This window comes from Azolla caroliniana, unplaced genomic scaffold (genome assembly GCF_043228905.1).
Source record: "Azolla caroliniana isolate FFs.n. ecotype wild unplaced genomic scaffold, voAzoCaro1.0.p SCAF_16, whole genome shotgun sequence".
Classification (NCBI taxonomy): Eukaryota; Viridiplantae; Streptophyta; class Polypodiopsida; order Salviniales; family Salviniaceae; genus Azolla; species Azolla caroliniana.
The window spans coordinates 14,655,777-14,673,601 of record NW_028230451.1 but is presented as its reverse complement, the minus strand read 5'-3'; the positions used below and the strand labels follow the sequence as shown (position 1 = coordinate 14,673,601).

At 41.8% G+C, this 17,825-nt stretch overlaps 1 protein-coding gene across 1 annotated transcript; it reads left to right on the top strand.

The window, feature by feature from the left end:
- The first annotated feature begins 203 nt into the window (after positions 1 to 203).
- On the top strand, positions 204 to 3,247 carry LOC147854047 (glucan endo-1,3-beta-D-glucosidase-like). The gene is made up of 2 exons (XM_087332497.1): positions 204 to 260; positions 882 to 3,247. Exon 2 carries the CDS (start codon positions 908 to 910, stop codon positions 2,930 to 2,932), a length of 2,025 nt encoding a protein of 674 aa, XP_087188623.1. The 5' UTR covers positions 204 to 260; positions 882 to 907; the 3' UTR covers positions 2,933 to 3,247.
- Positions 3,248 to 17,825: the final 14,578 nt, after the last annotated feature.

Genomic DNA, 17,825 nt, shown 5'->3' with positions numbered 1-17,825 from the left:
ACACGCACTCAGAATTCTTTTAGTTCCCAGAGCCAAGGAAAGTTGTTTTTCCAAGTCTCGGAGTCACTCACGATCCACGATCCGACTTTAGACAAAAGAGAAGAAGTGCTGAAAAGGTGTTCTTTTCCAATGGAATGGAGCAACAAACCTATGGGCATGTGGGGCAAAACAAAGTACATACATAAGAGCAACGTGGTCTTGAATCCCTCCCTCTCCGGGGACAGAAGCTTGCTTTTCTTTTCTTCCTCATGTAAACAAGAGTAAGCTCTCCATTCGCTCCTCTCTCATCTCTGTCTGTCTGTTTTGATGCAAGTAGGCATAGTTTTTCTTCTTCTTCTTCTTCTTCTTCTTCCAATTTTCTACATTTGTTTTGTTCTCTGCCTTTCGTCACAATCTGTTAAGCTAACGGGAATGAATGGCTTTGTGTTTTGAGTGAAGTGCCTATGATTTCCATGAATTGGATGCTATACATATACACATTTAATGGGTTTCCTTTTGCCCATTCTATAGTTACTTTGATTTTACCTAAGATAATGCTTGAAATTAACATGATTTGTTTTATTCGATCTTAGATGATGCTTGAAAATAAGACGAGTTATTTTTTGCGGCTTGATCTAAGATAATGTTCTGAAATAACATGATCTTCTTGTTTCATTTAATCTGTGATGGTGTTCGAAAATAACATATCTTTTTATTATTATTTGGTCTATCTAAGGTGAATTCTTTTAATCAATCTAAGATGATGTTTGAAACCAACACCATTTTGTATTTGATCTAAGCGATGTACAAAAAAGATCTAACTGGAATTTGATTTGATTTTCACCAAAAATGCTACATATATTATGACTTTTGCTTATTAATTACATCTTCCTTGTTGACAGACAAACATTGCAGCAGTAGTGAATCAATGTTGCTTCCCCAACCTTTCCCAACTACAGATAACCCGGCTGCACCAGATCCATCTGATCTTTTGGCACCATCTCTTAGACAAAATCCGCTACCAACAAATGCTTTTTGGCTTAACTTTATATTGAACCAAGGATCGGCTCCAGAGTACATACACCCATATCTAATCAAGGCCGAAGATGGTGCCCTTTCCATAAGTTACCCCTCTCGGTTCGCTGAACCTAACTATATTTATCAAGCTTTCGTCCCCGATCTCACGGTTCGAACTAGCAGTGATAAGCATCTGGTGTCACGCTTTGATGATCTCAGTGTTACTCTCGAATTCCGAAGTGGTGTGGCTGTCCCCTTGGTGAGAGGATGCCCCTATATTACATTTGTTTTCAGCGATTCCTCAATCCCTCAATTCTCCACCATACATGCGGTGCTGCAGCTTCTGCCAAATGAGGATTGCACGAAGCATAGGCTCGTGTTCAACAATGGACAAACATGGCTTATTTATAGCTCCGAGCCGCTTGCATTGTCACAAAATCTTCACGTGACCCGTGCTTTCAAAGGGGTTATAAGAGTGGCATTGCTCCCAAGTAATACTGAATCTGAAGCAATTTTGGACCGATTCAGTTCAGCCTATCCGATCGAGGGACATGCGGCTATGTCTGCTTCGTTTCAGTTAACTTATGAATGGAAGAAACTTGGTTGGGGGGGACTGTTGATGCTTAGCCTTCCCATGCACAGAGATATTATGTCTTCACCATCTTCTGACAAGACACTTCGAGCTCTTGCATACAAGAGTATGGATGGCGATATGCATGGGGTTGTGGGTGATTCTTGGGTGTTGAATGAGATCCCTATATCTGTCGGATGGTATTCATCCAAAGGCATATCTGATCAAGTACACCAGAATACAGTTGCTGAAGTCCTTAGGAAGGAGGTTCATGAATTGACAAAGATAACTACCGACAGTAGCTACTTCTATGGAAAAGCTGTAGCCCGTGCTGCGAGAATGGCCTTAATAGCGGAGGAGGTAGGGGCTCTCGATCTTTTGAAAATGATCAGACATTTTCTTATAGATTCTCTTACGCCATGGATGGATGGAAGGTTTGATGCCAATGCTTTTCTTTATGATGAGAAATGGGGTGGATTGACAAGCCGGAATGGTTCAAGAAACGGTGCGGCAGACTTTGGTTTTGGATTATACAATGATCATCATTACCATTTGGGATATTTCTGCTATGCTGGGGCAGTGTTGTCAAAATTAGATCCTAAATGGGGAATGACATACAAGGCCCATCTTTATACAATGGTAGAGGATTACATGACTTTTCATCATCACAATCACAATCACCATGTACATTTACATGGTCATGGTCAACATACTCATCACCATCATACGATGGTTTCTCGAAGTCGAGCGCTTTTCCCAAGGTTTCGGAATTTTGACTTTTGGGTGCTTCATTCATGGGCAGGTGGTTTAACTGAATTTGTCGATGGACGAAACCAAGAGAGTACAAGTGAAGCCGTGAATGCTTACTATTCGGCTGCCCTTCTAGGACTAGCCTTTGGAGATAGTAGCCTAGTCAATGCAGGACTTACACTCGCGGCCCTTGAGATTCGAGCTGCTCGTGCTCTTTGGCATATACCATCAGATAGCACACTCTATGAAGGAAACTTTGTGTCCAAACATCGCATGGTTGAAGTTTTATGGGCTAATAAAAGGGACACTGGCCTTTGGTTTGCACCATCGGAGTGGAGGGAAAAACGGCTTGGCATCCAAGTTTTGCCCATCCTTCCCATTACTGAAATTCTCTTTCAGGATATTGGATTTGCAAAGGAGCTTGTTGAGTGGGTACAATCATCACTTAGTAGGCCTGGTGTAGGAGACGGTTGGAAAGGTTTTGTCTATGCTCTGCAAGCACTCTATGCACCGGAAGAAGCCTTGAGAAATGTGAATGCTTTATCGGGACATGATGATGGCAACTCCTTGTCCAACATGTTGTGGTGGATTTATTCGAGATGGACTTGGGAATAGTAAAGCCTGATTTATGTTATGGACCGTCATAGACATTAAGTTTATTGAATAAAGGATAGAGACAAACAATCCCTTGCCCCTACATGAGGGTATGATCATTTCACTTGGTGATTGGGGAAAAGAGTAAGGGGTGGTGTGCTTACAGGTGTTATCTCGTTTTGAATAAAGAGAAGACCATGAAGCGTTTGTATACAACTTACCTACGGCTCGAGTTTGTGCGTGCTTTCTCATCGAACAACCCTTATATTTTGAAAATATGTGTTAAAGTGTGCTTGAAAATAGTTATTAGGGGGACTGATATGATCCAATTTATCTTTTTTCCTCCTCTTTTTCTCATTCACAATCTCATGGTCAATTACAACACTCATTTGTAAAATTCTCAAAAATGCTTCATTTTTGGTATTGTGGCTCATATTTGACATCTGAAACTATTACAAAATTTCTATCTCTCTCTCACATGTGAATGGCCAAAAAGCTTACATGTATGATTAAATCTTGTTATTTGCATTATATTAGTTGTTGCTTTGGAGTGTAGAGCATGAATGTACTGCCATCTACTACCCTTTAGATAGTGCTACCAATGGAGGTACAATAGTTTGAGAGGACATTGTGGACATGGGTGGGATCAAAGGTGTTGGATGTTGATGGGGGGAAGTAAGATATCTTGCATTTGGTTGGTGTTTGTGAGGAACTCCTTGAATTTGCTGTCTAGCCAGGTAGAGATAATGTGGTTGGCAAATCGGGAAGGTGTTGTTGTTTTACTCAAGGTAGGTGCGAATGTAACGTCACATTACTTGGAGCATCCCAACTTTTGTTCGTTTTTTATTGCTTGAGCTTGTAAAGATTGGCCAATTGAAGCGTAGGGTTGTGAACCTTTGCTTAATTTGACCACAACCAACTTTGTGGAAGTGATGGGGCCGTCCCAGGGGTGGATCGTGAACCATTTTCGAAACTATTAGCTATCAAACCATGGGAGATGCCAAGACGGGTAGGGTCTATAAAGGAGTTGACAACTACACTTGACCATCCTTGGGGTAGGTGGGTGTGGAAGTAGACGAGGGAGATAAAAGGTGGAGGTGTTGTTGACATATAGAGAGAGCTCAAGGGTTACAAATCAAGAGGGCGTGCAATATCGACAACGACAAAAGGCGACGTAGTCGTCGTTTGTTGAGAAGTTGCACCGAAAATCAATGAGCGTAAAAGACTAATGTGAAAGGAAGTAGCCGAAGTAATATTTTTGCCAAGTAGGACAATAGAATAGTTAAGAAAATAGAACAGTTAGTGTAATTGTAGTTTCTTGCCGAATGGCAAGTGTATATTTTGGAAGAGTCTCTCAGGTCGACTATTAAAAAGGACCGAGTGCATTGTATCAACATCAATCTATTTTGGTTATAGTAATATAATTTTGCGTAGTTAGAGTATATGTTGTGTCGAATGCTTTAATCGTTATCTCTATTATGTAGATTATTTATAGAACTAACAGTCGATCAAGATAGTATCTCATAATCGTTTTAATGAAGTAGAGTAAATTAGTATATGTGTAATGTTCTGAGAAATCAGTAGGCAGAGTTCCCAACATTCCATCTCCAATCACAATCCTCTTGATAGAACATCTTAATGATTAAGACGTTCGACCCTTTGTGTCTGTCAACAACGACAACACATAATAATAACTAAATAGTAATAATAATAATATTAGATAAAATAGTAAAAATAAATAAGCAAATAAATGAACAAATATAAAATAAATAGATACATAAAAGGTAAAGAAAATAAATAAGTAAATAAACAATTAATTTATTTAATTAGTGAAATAAAATAAACCATAAGAATAATTAAATATTAATTATAACTAAATTACACGAACAATATCAATAATCATAATAACAGTAATAAAATAAAATAGAACCTAATAAATAAACAGTAACCAATATTATGGCAATAATTTTTTATTTTTTTTCCCAAAAAAATCCTTCCATTAGTTATATAAATTTACAAATGAGATTGTTATATACAGATCCCTGTAGGAACACGATAATTTCATCTTATATGGATGCCCGCTGACTCAAGAAAGGGAGAGGACGACCATTGTTAGATGAAGGCTAGTCGTTGTCTTTCAACTCCATCGAATCCACCTGTGAGGCCATCATGTTGCCTCTTTAGAGTAGCTACAAATTCACTCCATATCTCCTGTATTAACGTTATTGCATGCACGATTTAGTTGGAGAAAACTCGTCTACATCGTTGTTTCCATAGAATCCAAAGAGTTATTGGGCTGACCAATTCCAGGACAACTTGAGATTTGACATTGATAGGAGTTGAGTGGATATTGTCGATGGTGGAAAAAAAAACCTCTTATGCTTTTATCACCAAAGTCATCCCCTCCCGATGTTCATATCTATCAACTGGGACCTGCCACGATAACCAACATACATTTCCCCTCTTGATTGTGCCTTGCACTTGGCATAATTGCAAAAGGCGGCCAACCCCCCGCCATATTGATGAGTCTCTAGGCAATCCCAAAGAGTGTGTCAGATTGATTCCGTTGCATTTGGGCATCCTACACAGTTAAGAGAGGTAAGGTTCCCACACTGCCACGCTCTAACCGTTAGTGACTTATTTATTAATAGCCATTAGAACGTGGTAATTTGCCTAGTGTGTTGTTGTTTCCAAATGTTCTGCCAAACTTTCATGATAATTGTATGAGGAGCATGATATGTGTGCCATACCTTTGCAATTGTAGACTTGCAGGCAATTTGAGTGGCTAGAATGTGGTGATCCAGTCTAGTCGTGAATTGGAAGAAAGGGACGATTTTGCTTCTTTGCCTTACATAAGGATTGTGCCACGTCCATTGGAAAGGGTCCCAACTGACCTTATGTAGCCATGTGTTTTCATGAGTACATATTTTTGATATATGTTAGATGAGGAATATGATAAGGACCATCAAGGTAAGATGTGTACATCAAACAACACAGATATGCAACAAGAAGAAGAAGGAACGTAGAAGATAGACACAATGTTGAGAGATCAAGCTCAACTTAGTTTAGTTAGTTAGTCAACCATGTAACTTCGTAGTTATCTAGATAGATCTAGTTAGAAGTGTTGACTATAACGCCTTAAATAAGACCTTGTACTTAAGTGGGATATTGTAGATCCTCCACTCCCAAGTACATTTAATATAGGACTTACACCCTTGTACCTATATTCTCCTCACACATGTGCACCCTTGCACATGAGATCTATATATACCTCATTGTGGGTATTTTTGTATTTGATGATGATAATGCTAATTTAATATAGTTACTCATCCCCCATCTTGTGTTGTTTATAAGTGTATCTCTCTCTCTCTCTCTCTCTCTTCCTCTCACACACATACACACACATATCACTTAAGCTTCTGCTTATAAACTAATCACATAATTAGGTACTAATTAACCCTTGCTTAATTACTTACCTAATTCTTAACATGGTATCAAAGTGTGTGGTTTAGCACATCCACCTCTTCATAATTGTGTGTTAGAAACGCCGACGACAAATTCCGGCTATCCGCTATTGTAGTGCCGCCACATAGCACGAGTACGTGATCGAAGGAAGAAAAGCAAAATGGAAGACACTACATCAAAATGAACACACAAATGGGTAGCTCGCTCCCTAGTGAAAAGCTACACCGGAGCAATTATTCATCTTGGGAGTACAAGATGAACCAACACCTTGTCGACCAAGGGTATTGGAGCTACATCAACGACGCTCAAGAAAATCGACTTGACCCAAAGAACACCGACTACTCATGGGAGCAAGTAGTGACTAGAGTCACATATTGCTTGGCAACATGTGTCCACGACCACATGCTTAGCCACATTCGAGACGCCAAGACGCCCAAAGAGGCGTGGGAGAACTTAAAGAAAATGTTCGTTGCCAACACGACCGCCCGAAAGCTTCAACTCCGTCAAGAGTTGAACAACATTTGGCAAAAAGACATGTTCGTGTTGGTGTCATGATATGGCAAGACTCGAGCCCGTAACCTTATGTTATATGGGTCGAGCTCTTGACCATTACATTATCTATTATGATACGTAGGATATTATTTTCATTTAAGTTTTACTATAGAGAATGATTGTATATTCTAGATTTCTCTGGAACATTCTAGAAGCTTCCGGACTATTCCTGAGAACACTATAAAAAGAGGCACAAGGCATTATTTCGAACCAAATTGGTTCAATGCCAGTCTTAAGCCTCATAGCTATTTTGTATTTACTCTTCACATAATATATCATCTGTTATCATCATCCTCTCTCTCTCTCTCTCTCTCTCTCTCTCTCTCTCTCTCTCTCGTGAGTCTTACGCAGTCCGTCCTCTTAGTACTAATAGTACTTCCCTTCTTTAGTACTAATTTTCTCTCTGTTTTAGTACTATTCCTGACAGTTTGAACCAATTTCTCCCTCGGGTCTTCTTTTTGGTTTCCCTCATCCTCTTACCCCCTTTTCCAATACTATGGCTATTGTTAACGCCTAGGAATATCAATCCATTTTTTTTGAGCTACAGTGTCTAAAAGAAAAATTCATTGCATTGGAACAAGAAAACCAATGATTGTTAGGGGATCTTCAACAAATTGCTTTAGAAAAACAGCAAACGCAACAACAACATGGGGAGTTAGCGTTACGCGTACAACAACTGGAAGCAACCATCGTAGCGTTACAACAACAAGGATCAAGTCCCCAAGGACTTCATAAAGAGCCCAAGATTGGTCTTCCTGTGAAATTCGATGGAACGTGATCACAATTCAGAGGATTCCTTAATCAGGTACGCTTAGTCATGCAAATGCATCCTTCCCGATACCCCATTGATGCATCCCGAGTAGGCCTAATAGGCATGTTGCTCAGCGGCTCAGCCTTGGCATGATTCGCTCCGCTTTTGGAAAAACAATCTCCCTTGCTTAATAACTTTGAAGACTTTATTAGCGAGTTTAAAGCCTACTTCGGAGATACCGATGGAACTCGCTCACAATTAAGAGGATTCCTTAATTAGGTACTCTTAGTCATGCAAATGCATCCTTCCCGATACCCCACTGATGTATCTCGAGTAGGCCTAATAGGCACGTTGCTTAGTGGCTCAGCCTTGGCATGATTCGCTCCGCTTTTGGAAAAACAATCTCCCTTGCTTAATAACTTTGAAGACTTTATTAGTGAGTTTAAAGCCTGCTTTGGAGATACCGACAACATCAGGACGACGATCAACAAAATCCGACGATTGCATCAAGGTGATTGTCCAGCCTCTGCCTACACGGCGGATTTCCGTCTACTTGCCTCAAATATCCCCGGGGGATGATCAAGCACTAATGGAGCAATTCCGCTATGGCCTACGAAACGACGTCAAAGATTTACTTTTAACCTTTCCTGAAGAACCAAAATCTCTTACAGAGGCAATTAGTCGAGTGGTCCGATGCAACAACCGCTTTTTCGAACGACGTTCGGAACGTCAATTTCAAATGCCACGCACTAGGCTAGAGCCCACATACACCCCAGTCGCAGCTAAACCGGTTGCACGAGATGTATCGCAGGCAAATACTCTGACGCTGATGGAGATCGACACCATGTGTCGACGGGGCCCGTTATCGGAACAAGAAAAGCAACGACGACATGCAAATCGATTATGTCTTTATTACGGTGGACCAGGGCATATCGCCATCAACTGTCCCCATAGGCCAAGAAGACAGGTAAATCAAATCGTAGCCTGTACTAAACTCGAGTAAATTCCCTTAGGAGTGTTTGATAGTATTAATAGTACTGATAGCCCAAGTATCTCAAACAAATTTGAAATCCTTAGTCAATTAGAGGAAGAGTTAAATGACTAAGTTCAGCCAAAATAGGAGCCGTTTGGTTGGACATCCCTAGATTTGTGCAGCCCATTAGTGGTTCCATTCCCTCTAAGCAAGTTAACCATGTGTTCTTAGCCCAAGTCATAATTAGTACTAAAAGTACCCCTCTAGTACATGTCTTAGCACTTTTAGATTCCAGAGCCAATTCCTATTTCATGGTTCGGAATTTTGCCCAAGCTTCTTAGATATCTTTAAGAAAACTTCCTTGCCCCGCATCTGTAGTAGTCATTGATGGTCGTCCCATTGCTTTTGGGAATATCGTAGAAGAGTCAGAACCCATTCAGGTTGTCCTAGATAACTTTGTGTGTATGGTATCATTTAATATAATTAGTAGTCCAGAGCATCCCATTGTCTTGGGATTACCTTGGTTTGAAGTACATAATCCAGACATAGATTGGAGAACAAGAGAAGTCCGGAATCGACAACCCCGAGAAGCTACTCATCGAGTTTCGACCATTTCGCTCCATCAATTATGCGAAGAAGGACACAAGGAGTCAATGTTTCTATTTGCAATATTAGTACATCCTTCCAGCACTATTAAAAAGGAATCCTTAGTTCAACTTCCCGCGAAATATCATCCCTATGCCGATGTATTTGACATGGTCAGAGCTGGTACTCTTCCTCATCATCGTCCCTATGATTGTCCCATCGATTTACAACTAGGAACAGAGCCACCGTGGGGACCGATTTACAACTTGTCACCAACCGAGTTGGAAGTCCTTCGAGCCTACATAGAAGAGAATTTGGCAAGTGGGTTTATTCGTCATTTGAAATCTCTGGCAGGTGCACCCATTTTCTTTGTCAAAAAGAAAGATGGATCCCTTCATCTCGTCGTTGATTAGCAGGGCTTGAATATGGTCACCATTCGGAATAGGTATGCACTTCCCCTTATATCAAGTCTATTAGAACGTGTAAATGGTGCCAAGTTTTTTACAAAAATCGACTTACGAGGAGCATATAACCTCGCGCCGATCCGACTGGGAGACGAATGGAAGACTGCTTTTCGCACCCAATGTGGGCACTTTGAGTATACTGTTATGCCGTTCGGTCTAACCAATGCGCCCACAGTCTTCCAACACACGACAAATGATATATTCAGAGATCTCTTGGATATCTGTTGATCATCTATCTGGATGATCTATTGATTTATTCGAAGACCCATGAAGAGCATGATTCTCATGTACTATTAGTACTAAAACGACTCCAAGAGCATGGTCTTTATGCCAAACTAGAAAAATGTAGCTTTGACTGCAAGCAAGTGGAATTTCTAGGCTATGTCATCTCCTCAAAAGGCATCTCCATGGATCCAGCTAAAGTCCAAACTGTGCTAGAGTGGCAAACTCCACGTTCGTTACGAGATGTGCAATGTTTCCTAGGCTTTGCTAACTTCTACCACAAGTTTATGCAAGATTACTCGAAGATTATTTTACCTCTCACACAGCTTACCAAGAAGGGATAATCATTTCTTTGGTCCAATGAAGCGGACATGGCTTTTATGCATCTTAAGAAAGCCTTTACACCAACTCCTATTCTAGCTCATGTGGATACAAACAAACCATTCATCATGGAGGTTGACGCATCGGATTTTGCCCTCGGTAGCATCCTTTCACAACAAGGAGATAAAGAAAAGTTACATCCTGTGGCTTTCCACTCACGCAAATTTGATGCAGTAAAAATTAACTACAAGATACATGACAAGGAGTTATTAGCCATCGTGGATTCGTTTGTGCAATGGCGACACTTCTTAGAGGGCTCTCCTCATCAGGTCATCGTCTTCAGTGATCACAAAAATCTTGCTTACTTCCATCCAGAACGCTCGTGTACTAAATCGACGGCAAGCTCAGTGGGCCCAATTCCTCACATGTTTTGACTTCAAAATCACATATCGGCCGGGGAAGCAACAAGGAAAAGCAGATGCACTATCGCGACCTTCATATATTGCACCTCGTCCGGGTGATCCAACATTTGATAATCAAAAGCAGGTAATCTTGGGACCAACATGTTTGCACACAACGCGGATTTTTCACTACATTGGATTCCCGGATTATCGATGCCATACGTGTCAACTTGAAGACGGATAGTTTTGCTCAAGCCATTCTAGTGCAAATTGATGCCTCTCGGGCATCCTGTTCCCAGTCTCAACAACTAGGTATGGACAACCGACAATTTGAATATCATGATGGGTTATTATTCTTTAAAAAGCTCGTCCATGTTCCCGATTGCTCCTGTCGCCTTCAAATCGTCCAAAATTGTCACGACACCCATACAACTGGACATTTCGGTAGTACTAAGTCGTTGGATCTAGTTCGACGATCCTTTTGGTGGCCCCATATGTGACGTTTTGTCGAGGACTATGTTTGGACATGTGATGCTTATTGTCGAGCAAAGATGCCACGACATCATCCATATGGCTTGTTGGAATCCTTACCAATTCCAAGTAAGCTATGGGAGTCCATTTGTCTTGATTTTATCACAGATCTTCCAGTCTCGAAGGGTTTCGATGCTATCTTATCCGTCGTCGATTGATATACTAAGATGGCACATTTTGCGTCTTGAATTAAGGCCATCACTAGTGAGGAAACTGCAACCCTTGTCATGCGTGAGGTATTTTGGCATCATGGCCTCCGAGACAGTATCATGAGTGACTGAGGACCTCAATTCGTCTCCAAATTTTGGAAGCATCTCTTCAAGATGCTCAAGGTCTCTTGCAACCTCTCCTCTAACTACCATCCCCAAACCGATAGGCAAGCGGAACGAATGAATCAAACACTGGAACAATATCTTCAGTGTTTTCTGAGTTATCAACAAGACGATTGGGCTGATATTCTCCACTTTGCGGAGTTTGCGTATAACAACGATATTCACTCCTCGACTTGGGTCTTGCCATTTTATGCTTATATTGGTTCTCATCCTCGCTGGTCTGTGATCGACACTCTGGAGCTACCTACCAATCCTCTTGCCGAGGATCATCTGGAGAGGCTATGCAAGATTCAGACGGATCTATCTATTCATCTTCGTCATGCTCAACACACTCAGAAGACTTATGCAGATCGTCATCGGATTCCCTCCTCTTTTGCCATCAGAGATCGAGTATGGATCTTACGTCGTCACATCAAGACAACTCGATCGTGCAACAAATTGGATTATCAATGACTGGGTCCTTTCCGTATTACCGGCAAGATTAATGATGTCACGTTCCGCCTTGATCTTCCTCCGCACCTTCAGATACATCCAGTCTTCCATAGTTCTCTTCTCGAACCTTATCAGGCCAACACTATTCCCGATCGTATACACCACCGCCGCCCTTGCTTGCATTGGACACCGGCCCAGAGTATGAAGTTGCTGCTGTCCTCGACTCCAAGTTTGTTCACAACAAACTTTATTATTTGGTCGATTGGCTTGGCTATAGTCCGAGTGAACTTACTTGGGAACCCGTCGAGCATGTCGCCAAAGGATCTTCTTGCTGATTTCTACCAAAAGTATTCGGACAAACCCGGTCCACAATCAGTGCTGACTCGTGACACTCGTCATCTTAAGGGGGGGATAGTGTCATGATATGGCAAGACTTGAACCAATAAACTTATGTTATATGGGTTGAGCTCTTGGCCATTACATTACCTATTGTAATATGTAGGATATTATTTTCATTTAAGTTTTACTATAGAGAATTATTGTATATTCCAGATTTCTCTGGAACATTCTAGAAGCTTTAGGACTATTCCTGAGAACACTATAAAAAGAGGCACAAGGCATTATTTCGAACCAAATTGGTTCAACGCCAGTCTTAAGCCTCATAGCTATTTTGTACTTACTCTTCACATAATATATCATCTGTTATCATCATCCTCTCTCTCTCTCTCTCTCTCTCTCTCTCTCTCGCCTTCATTGTCTCTCTCTCATGAGTCTTACGCAGTCCATCCTCTTAGTACTAATAGTACTTCCCTTCTCTAGTACTAATTCTCTCTATGTTTTAGTACTATTCTTGACAATCAGACTACACCGCCAAGATTAAGAGCATTTGCGACTCGCTTGGCTCCATCAAAATAAACGTCGACGAAGACGAGATGGTTCAAGTATGCTTGGGTAGCCTCGCACAACGATTTGACTCGTTGAGGACGACAATCTTGGCAAGGGAAAATCCTCCTTCGTTCTTCGACCTTCAGTCAATTGTAATGGTTGAAGAGAACCATGTCCAAACCAAAACCTCGACATCAGAAGGACAAATGTTCTTCTCGAATTCGGATGGTGGCCGAGGATGAGGTCGAGGCGATAGAAGAGGTTGATTTGAGCCATCACACAAAGGGAACTCAAACCTTCAACTACAAGATGGAAGCCATCAAGGAACCTTCGGAAGAAGGTGGAGCTTCCATACCGAACAAGGTCGGCAAATGACGCCCGCAACTTGCAACTATTGCGGAAAAATCGGCCACCACGAGGAGGAGTGCCGAAAAAGAAGAAGTGAGTCGGCTTCGACGAGTCGACAACTCACGAATTACTCCACCAACTCTGAATACGATGACTACGACGGACTATTCGTAATGAGGCATAGGGCGAACTCTATGTCGGCCTCCGACTCCGCAAGCAACTCCAACTTGGAAGACGTGTGGTTCGTCGATTCCGGTGCTTCACATCATATGACGTCAGACCAAGAGTGGTTTCGTGACTTACGAACGCCGGACCGAACCGACTTCATAGAGACGGGAGACGACACCACACATCCCATTCAGCACATTGGCAATGTCCCATTCGGGAATGAAGGCGAGCAAACTTGCATCAAGAATGTCTTGCATGTGCCCACAATAACAAAGAATTTGGTCTCCGTTGGCCAAATCATGGAGCAAGGCATGCAAGTCCGCTTCAACAACAAAGGTTGTTTCATCGAGAAATATGGCGGACTCATAGCCAAGGGACGGAGACACAGTCGCATGTTCATCCTCAATTCGAACGAGGTGAAATCGGCCATGTATGCCAAAGGTCTCAAAACCAAGACAAGCATCAAGTTGTGGCACAAAATAATTGGCCACATAAACCTCCAACAGCTTCGAGCAATTCAATCAACGGGAGTTGTTATCGGACTTCCGTCATTTGAGTCGAAACGAGTCGACCGAGTATGCAAAGCGTGTCAACTCGGCAAACAACATAGACTCCCATTCCCGAAGGAGAGCCATGCGAGCAAATGCATCCTCGACATCATACACTCGGATGCCGATTCTACGTCACCTTCAGCGACGACTACTCGTGCTACGCGTGGATCTTCCCGATGAAGAAGAAGAGTGAAGTGTTCTCCCACTCCCAAAAGCTCAAGGGCCAAGTTGAAAAAGAAACTGGTTGGCACATTCGATGCCTACGATCGGATGGAGGCAAGGAGTACTTCTTCGATGAATTCACCTCCTACCTTCAAGCTGAAGGCATTCAGAGAGAATTCTCATGCCAACACACACCCCAACAAAATGGAGTAGCCGAAAGGAAGAATCGGCAAATACTTAAGGTAGCACGCGCCATAATGCATGAGAAGCACATGCCGAATTTCTATTGGGCGGAAGCGGCATCCACGGCCATCTATCTCATGAATTGATGCACCACTAATGGAGTGCATGAGCTAACTCCATACGAGCTCCTCATAGGAAGGAAGCCGATCCTGTCGCACCTCAAGGTGTTCGGAAGCATTGCGAATGTACGCATCCCGAACGAACAACGACAGGTAGTCCGAGGTGAAGTCGGAGGAATGTATCCTCATAGGATACTCGTTCGAGAAGAAGGTATACAAGGGCTACAACCCTTCTACCCGAGTGGTTCGGGTAAGTCGAGACGTAGTCTTTGACGAGTCCACATCCTGGTACGCACCAGAGAAAACTTTGACTCCGACTCCGCTCGACCCAGAATCCGCCGAACAAGAGGTAGAAGATGGAGATCGCTTCGAACACATGTTCGAAGAAAGTCCGATTACGGCAAGGCCTAGTGGGCGACAAGAGCCCCCACGCGACACAAGCACGTTGTTGGGGTAGTTGTGGTTCGTGCGGCGAAGTCACAGGGACTAAGGTTTAAGGGGATTTGAAGAAACTTTTATAAATCTTGCACACAAATGTTAGAAAGATTAAGGATAAGAAGAATAAGAGTTAAAAGTATTGTGTGACAAAGAGACGAGCATAGATTAGAGACAAAGACCATATATGGCTTAAGAAGCAAGAGTATATGATATTAACATGATTTATATTAAGAATATAAGATTTTACCACAAAGATTCAGGATAACAAGAATAAAAGTTGAAAGTAATGTACGAGAGAGAGACGAACAAGGATGAGAGATAGAGACAATGTATGATTGAAGAGGTAAGAAAATATGATAAGAATATGTATTATATTAAAAACCCAAGATTTTACCAAAGTTACAATGTCGATCACAAGATGCGACTTTTCTTTTGTTGAACAGTAGATTTGAACCCTTGCCTCCAACTTTAAAACACAAGCCTCTTCCCAAATGAGCTAACTTGTTTGTTTGATCATATCATTTCCCTAACTTTCTCTTCTTGATTGATTCCCTTTTGTTTTTCTTTCCCCTCTTTTTATAAGTATTTCCATGCATATGGTAATGGCATGCATGTAATGCATGAGTTACATGTGATGCATGATCGCCATTTGGCGCACATGCATTGCATGTGATGCATGATAGTCATCATGCTCATTTGAGCTCCCATGTATGAAAATATATATGAGATAAGTATAATGATGGATATAACCCTAAAACAAGTAGCCTAGCTTAGTGGTGTATGCTTTGTTGATATACAAGGTTGAGGGTTCAACAATACAATATTTAAGTTTATTCTTATATAATGAAGCACATTCTTGACAACATTTTTAAAAACAAATACCCTACCCTAGTGGTATATACATTGTGCTTGGTTTATAAGGTTGTGGGTTCAAGTGTCTCAAATACTACTAAATACAATACTTAAGTTCATTTTTATATCGTGAAGCACATTCTTCACGACAACATCGCGGCCAAGTATGAACTTGGACAAAGGCAAAGGTAAGATGCCCGAATACGAAGTCGATCACCCTGACGAAAGTGATTCGGGTGTGTCGGCTTGCTCACAAGACAATGAGTTTGGTGTACCCATCATGCGGACACCCAAAGTAAAGAAGGTGCTCACATCGGCGAGCGAAAAACTTCGACGCTCATCTAGAGCTAAGAACCCCATCACTTGGCTCGGCTACAACGAGTACATGGCCCATCACTATACCTTCGTGATGAAGGTAGTGGCCAAACAAGAGCCCAAGAGCTCCATTGAAGCAGCTCGTAACCCACGATGGGTGGAAGTAGTCGGTCTTCATCCACACTCTACAAGCCTTCGTCACCGGCTTGAGGGGGAGGAGCCGAGATTGCCACGACGAAGAAAGCCGAAGGCCGGACGGAAGCCACACAGAAGCCGACATCAAAAGCTAGACAACGCCGAAAGTAGAACTGGATGTCGAACGCCTCACACTTGAGATTGAGGGGGTGTGTTGAGAGATCAAGCTCAACTTAGTTTAGTTAGTTAGTCAACCATGTAACTTCGTAGTTATCTAGATAGAATCTAGTTAGAAGTGTTGACTATAACGCCTTAAATAAGACCTTGTACTTAAGTGGGATATTGTAGATTCTCCACTCCCAAGTACATTTAATATAGGACTTACACCCTTGTACCTATATTCTCCTCACACATGTGCACCCTTGCACAAGAGATCTATATATACCTCATTGTGGGTATTTTTGTATTTGATGATGATAATGCTAATTTAATATAGTTACTCATCCCCCATCTTGTGTTGTTCATAAGTGTATCTCTCTCTCTCTCTCTCTCACACACACACACACACATACACACACATATCACTTAATCTTCTGCTTATCAACTAATCACATAATTAGGTACTAATTAACCCTTGCTTAATTACTTACCTAATTCTTAACACACAGATTAAGCTTTAATGGAAGTTTTCTCTTATTCTCTTCTTTGCAACCTTTTTCACTCCAAGATAATTCTTTACAATGTTAGGCTTGAGCTTACATCCTCTAGCCCTAACTAGAGAATGTGTCCACACTAAGGATACAAAGTGGAAGGAGTCGGCCTTTTATGCCAACAAACTCCCTTGTAAAAGGGCTACTCTTTTCTATGTATACTAATAATTGGGGTTATCTCCCCCGTGAACTTAGATTACAAATATAATCTATAGTTACAAGTATACATACAAGACTGTCGGCATTTGGCCGAACCAACAAAGGTAAGGTCGGTGTCTAGCATAATTCAGCCGATCTTCTGGATTGTGTGTTGTCTGAGTCGGTTGGATCAACTTGTTTGGATCAATTTACCTCTGAGTCGACTTGTTTGCTCGAATCGACTCATATCTGATTCCAATTCTCGTCGATATGCTTCAAGCTTGTTCTAGCTCTCGAGCTCCTTGATGGATCTTTGATCTGTCTTTGGCTTTGCTTGCATGTCAATCATTTTCTCTCTAGTAGACATCCTCTGTTACGGGCATGACCATATAATATCTCGTGGTGAGAATTTACCGTAGCATTCTATACACGTGGATAAGTGTGAGGGTTAAACGAGAGTGTAAAGAAGGGGAGGATTACTTTTAATCCTCGGGATTGAGACAACCCATTAGGCCAAGTGTGAACTTGCCTGGGGGCCTTGGGTATCGCTATAAATAAGAGGCCTAGCTACCCTCATTTCATCATCTTGTTGACTACGTCGAGACTTTGTCTTGTGGTGGGTCAACTCTTGTAGCGAGCGCGCCAGCACTAGGTACGACTCGACGCCATGACGGTGGTATGGGATGCCGATCGAGGCTCGAGTCCGTCTCGATCCCTTCGGTCGGGGGTGGTCGGGTGGATTGACACCCTTCTTTCTCTCTCTCCTTTCTATAAGATATTTATCTATATTCTATCCTTATCTAATGCTTACATTAGTTCATGTCTCTAATAGTTGGTATCCGAGCTCATGTGCTAATGTTTCTTTTGTTGATTGATGGTGA

Bases quoted from the DNA above. Each gene is read 5' to 3' on its own strand.
- LOC147854047 (XM_087332497.1), top strand. From the start codon at position 908: ATGTTGCTTCCCCAACCTTTCCCAACTACAGATAACCCGGCTGCACCA.